At 32.2% G+C, this 6,005-nt stretch overlaps 1 protein-coding gene across 1 annotated transcript; it reads left to right on the forward strand.

Moving 5' to 3' along the window:
• The first annotated feature begins 778 nt into the window (after positions 1–778).
• On the forward strand, positions 779–1,201 carry LOC110036972 (mannose-specific lectin-like). Its single transcript, XM_020741537.1, has one exon. The coding sequence runs from the start codon at positions 779–781 to the stop codon at positions 1,199–1,201; it is 423 nt and encodes a 140-aa protein (XP_020597196.1).
• The last annotated feature ends 4,804 nt before the right edge of the window (positions 1,202–6,005 follow it).

Raw genomic sequence — 6,005 nt, forward strand, 5'->3', positions numbered from 1 at the left:
AATTTAATATTTTACATTTCTAGCTGTTACATTATATATATATATATTGTAAAAGAAATTTAATATTTTACATTTCTAGCTGTTACATTATCCATAAAATAAATTTCTAGTGTGATATTCATTGAGTTAATGTTATTAATAAATAGAGGGAATTACATACATAACACTCAAAAAAATTACCTTTTACAAATCTATTAGTAAAACAAAGCAAAATATAAATTACCACAAAATATTTCAAAATTCAATTAAATTTTTTATTTAAATTACTTAAGTCATTTAAATGAGAAACAACTATCCTTACTGTTTTCCATATTGGAAAATTAACAATTAAATAGAGTTCAGATGATCATGTAATTGATCCCAAGCGATTTCAATGTTAAGCCACAGAGCATTTTGTGACAAGACTTCTATTTAGAACATGTACTAATATTGAATGTTGACCAAGTAACAACTAATTAATTTCTCTCGGCACTAAAACTAATCTTCCTATTCCAAAATTTTCCAACAATATTTGGCTCGAGAAAAACTGTTAACTTGACTATTTGCATTTAAAATTATAGTTTTATTGCAATGTAATTTTCAATGCATTTTTTTATATATTTTGCTACGCTGAATTCAAAAATTTGCAATTGGAAACGAGAGTCAATAATAATAGTGACAATGTATCTATAATGAATCCTAAGCTGGTAACCCTTATCACATGTATCTATAAAAGAACTCGACGCTACAAGCAGCAAAGGCAACTTAAACGTCAACCACTTGTAAGGAATATTGATCCATGGCCTCCATTGTGAGAGCTTTCCGCTCCTTCTTCCTCATGGCGATTGTGGTCTTCGCCGTCGGCCTTCTTGCAACAGGTAGCGCGGCTGAGAACCACCTTTTATCGGGTGAAAAACTAAAAACCGGCGAAAACATTTCCGACATAAATTACAGTTTAGAAATGCAAGTAGACTGCAACCTCGTTCTCTACGAACTAAACCCGAAGAAACCCGTTTGGTATACCCATACCAACGACAAAGGTACTAAATGTGAGCTCACGTTGACGACTGATGGCAATCTCGTCATTGAAGATGAGAATGGAAAGCTCGTATGGGAAAGTAAAACTAGCGGAACATCTGGAAATTATATTCTTCTCCTGCAACGAGACCGCAACGTGGTGATCTACAGCAACCGGCTTTGGACCTCTACGAAAAATGTTTGAATTATATAAGCACGTCTTAGACCCATTGCTAAGATATAACATACAAATGTGTCTGTGTTCCATCCATGCACGTGTAGCCAGACAACATCTCATTAATAAACATCTATATTGAAAACTTTGTATTGACAATAAATCTCACGAGTGCGGGTTTTCTTTTTTCTCTCTTTTCAGGGTGACGAAAGCATTCTATTTTAGTTGATTGGGTTTCCTGTGTGATAAAATGGTATGAGAATGTTGAAAATTAAATTTGATTTGGTCTATATGTGGAATCTAGATGCATATTGTAAGAGAATATTTAGACATACGTAGAATAAGTAAATAATGAACTTTGTGATAGAATATATAAGAGAATTCTAGAGAGTCGGTAGTTGCCATAAAAGTGATATGTGTTGGCTTAATTCTAATGGAGTTGTCACTAGTATAAATAGATGCGAAATAAAATTGTTTTTTTTTTTCATCAAATTAAGTTGTTCTATTTCCATCTCAACATTCATCTAGTCCTAAAAGTTCTTAATTTCAACAAAAGGTGGTATCAGAGTTTACCAGATTTTTTCTTAAGAGAATGTGTTGAGGTGGAACAATGTTCCTCAACACTGGTGCATGACATCATATGCTGGGGAAATAATGACGACTTTTGGTGACAACATAAAGATAGAAGTGAAAGATAAAATTATTTTTCTCATCCCCTTGTACAATGGAAAGCATCAACTCATCTTGATTGTTTATTTTTTGCAAATATAAAAAGTAATATATTGAGTCTAAGGCAACTCTTAAAAAAGGTTATGACATTTATCTGATAGCACAAATCATTTTCTCATAAGATAAGTTTTTCAATTTTTTTGCTAATGTGAAATTGAATATTCTTATTTAACTTTGAAAATGATATTGACAAGTGTTTTAAAAATTATTATACATTTAGATTTAAAAAGAAACAGTGCAGAAATCTGAACTGGCGTCAGAGGTGCCAGATTTAGCGCCTGAGACACCATTCTCCAGAGAGCTGGCGCCAGAAGAGTCGCGATTACCAGAACTAGTTTGGAAGATTCTAAAGGCGGTTTTGGGCGGTTTTTGGCTGATTTTCTTCCTAGTAACTCCCAACAACTAAACAGTGCAGTTATTTTAGAGGGGATATTTAAGAGTGGAAAACGAAAGGAAAGTCACCATTTTTCAAATCCTATGGCTTCACGCTCTAAAGAAACCGCCAGACATGGAGTTTTCAACTGGAGGAACTTCATCAATTTCAATGCGCAAAAGTTATATGATCGAATTCTTGAGAAGAAGAGATTAATCAAGAAACAAGGATTCAACACACAAAATACTCGAGTGGAGGAGATTATTGCACAGAGAAGCTGGGAAGTGTTTTGCTTTACCACTGTTGCGGTAGTAGTTCTTGTGGTGAAAGAGCTTTATACTAATCTTCATGGAATTAACCAAGATATAGTTTATGTTTGAGGCAGGTGGGTATCATTTACTCCTTCAAGAATAAACAATTTGTTTATGATTGAAATTGTCCCTATTTATCACTATGCAGATTTTGTCCCTTCGAGAGATAATATGAATAAACTCTATCGATTCTTTACTGAAGAACATGCAAATTGAGAGACAAGAGATAATAGAAATGTAAGTTTTCTTCATCATTATTGAATCATTCATCAAAGGCGTGGCATTTCTTTATTACATCAAAACTTCTTCCTACTTGAAAATCGGTAAAATGACCAAGGAAACTGTTGTTTTAAGTTATTGTATTCAAACCGGAAGACCTATTAATGTGGGTGCTTTAATTGTAAAATCTATTTTGGGTTTGATTATCAACGGTTCGACTTATGGGCTGGCACAACTATGCAGCCAGTCATAAGTGCCTTATGAAAGTTGGGAAAAAGTGCTTCTCCCTTAAAAGCCTATGGACCCAGAGATTTGTTGCAACTGCATAGGAAATGGGGAGGAAAACAATATAAATATTCTTATGGATCAATCATCTAAAAATTCATCACCTATTCAGCCCCGCTTTCCTTATAGTTCATTTATTATTTTAAAGAAGATTAAGAAGCTAGAAAAAGAGATGATTATTATTATGAATGTGATTAGCAGTATTTTTGGAAACAATTCTGATATATTTGATCATTTAGATTGGAGGATGAAGGAACAATTCAAACATACCGGGCGGATTGAAGAAGGTATGGTGCGTATGTTTAAGAAAAATGTTTGGGTTGAAGATGATTCGACGGACAAATTTCCTCATCGAACTTTTATAACTTGTACGTTCACCACCAATCCATAGGAATCACTCAAGAAGACGAAAGTGAAGAAGATGTTTGAACTCGTTTTAGTACAGAATTCATAATTATGATTGCTTATATGTGTTATGTGTTTATGTTGAATTTCATTTATTTTTATTGTTGAATTTTATCTATGTCATATGCTGAGTGTTTGATGTTATCAACATTAGTTTGTATGGTTTGATTTAGATGTTGAATTAGATGTATTGACTTAAAAAATATTGGTTTGTAATTGTGTGGATTATATAAATAAATGTGAGTTTTGTGTTGTTTGTGAAAATATGTTGTTAGAAGATTGTTTAATTATGAATATAAGCATTTAATTAAGTTAATCAGAGATTGATGTGGTTTGGTATGTAGCAGATCTCAAAAGAAAATTGAAATATGAATTTTTGGAGTTAGCGCCAGAGGTGCCAGATTTGGCGCCTAAGGCGCCAGTTTCTCGATAATGCCCAGATTTACTTAAAAGCACGAAAATCCACTATTAAACCCCATTTTTACTGCTTGGATCGTCTCCTACCTCTAGACTAAGATCAAAACTCAACCTAGGGCTTGCCATTTAGTGAATTTGAGGAGATTTGAAGGCTAAAAAGTCTCGGATTTAATCTTCCCTTGGTAAGAGCTTCACTTTAAATTTGAAATTTTTTATTTTCACCATGGATTTTTTCTACATTATGGAAATTCAAAATTTTGAGTTTTTATTGAAGAAGTTTAAAGAGAACCCATGGAGAAAAGTTTCTTACCAGATATTCTTACTTTGAGTTTGATTTATGATATTGTGAATTTATTTGGATTTTATGTGAATTTATTTAAAAATTCATATGGCTCCAAGAGTGAAAAGAGGAAAACATTTGGGAAATTTTGATGTGAGGCATTTCATTAATTTGAAAGCCCAATATAACTACAATACTATGATGGGATCCAGAAAATTGATTCAGAAACGTGCATTTTCAAACCCGGAAGGAAAGATTGAAAGATTGTTAGTAGCTCCGAACTAGGAGACCTTTTGCTACATCACAGAAATAGCCATTGTTGTTATCATTAGAGAATTTTATGCCAATCCTCAGGTGACTACTAATGAGCACATTCATGTTAGAGGTAAACATGTTGAATTTACTAGTAAAAGGATCAATGCACTTTTTAGGTTAAGAAATGAATTTCATTGTCAGTATTCTGCATTTGTGATTTATGATTCATCACTTGATGAAGTAATTGTTTATCTTACTGATGGAAATGGAGAATGGAAGATTAAGAAAAATCACAATGTAAATTTCTCCACTTCCACGTTGAATGTTCAATCTAAAGAATGACATTACTTTATTTCTACAAAATTTCTTTCAACTAATCACCTTAGTGAAGTAACCAAGGAGAGAGCAGTACTGAATTTTTGCATCCAACAAATGAAAGTTGTTGATCAAGGTGCTCCTTTTATACATAATGCTCAAAGTATTGCTAGAAATGGGACTGCTAGTGGTTTAGGTTATCCTGCTTTGATTTTCACTTTATATGAAAAATCAAGAGCAGAATTTGATAAGAATGAAGACTTGTTGCAACCACTTAAATTAATTGGAAAACCTACAATGCATAAATTTGAATCGTTTGCTGGATGTAGAAGTGGAAGTAGTGATAGACCCTCTACATCAGTTGCAGGACCATCTACTTCCAGTTTTGTTTCACTTGAAAATATTGTGGAAGTAGTGATAGACCCTCTACATCAGTTGCAGGACCATCTACTTCCAGTTCTTCTTCCCGTTCCACTTGAAAATATTATGGAACAGTTAATGATTCAAGAATCAAATATTATAGTGATGCAAAATAGAATAGGTGGTTTGGAATCAGGAAATGCTCACAATGATGATTATAAGCAAAGAAGAGTACAACATGACATTGCATATCAAAAGGAGATGGTTAGATATCAGAGGGGTGATCATATTGTAGAGTTTCCTACATGCTTTAGCTTCATGTCTTATGTGCAAGATAATTTTGAAGAAGAGGAAAAATAAGAAAAAGAAGAAGATGAGGAGGAAGGTGATGAATGAAGAATTACTAAGTTTTATCTATTTTATTTGTTATTATTTTTTTAGTTTTGTTGTTGGAATGATTTGGATAATTTATGTGTTTTGATTGTGGAACTGTTAAACTTGTTTGTGTATGTAGTTGTAAACTGTAGATTTTTATTTTAGCATTGTTAGTTTCTTTAATTTATTACTTATGTTTTTAATTTATTTTTTCTTAGAAAAGCCTTTGATATATTATGTTTCATTTAATGCTTTAAAGCTTGTACTTTGTAAAATTAGTACATGGAATGTGTCAGAGCCATGTTTCATATTCAGAACCCTCTACAGGATAATTTTATTTTTATGCATTTACTATTTTCTTTCACCTACAAATTTTTGTACTACATTCTTTACTTATTATTTAAAATCTAAGTTTGGAGGAAAGAAAATTTTCTTTAAAAGAAGTAAACTAAATTTTATTTGTCCTCAATTAACTATATTTTTAAAAATTAATTAACATAACTTTGGATG

Source organism: Phalaenopsis equestris, unplaced genomic scaffold (genome assembly GCF_001263595.1).
Source record: "Phalaenopsis equestris unplaced genomic scaffold, ASM126359v1 Scaffold213473, whole genome shotgun sequence".
NCBI lineage: Eukaryota > Viridiplantae > Streptophyta > Magnoliopsida > Asparagales > Orchidaceae > Phalaenopsis > Phalaenopsis equestris.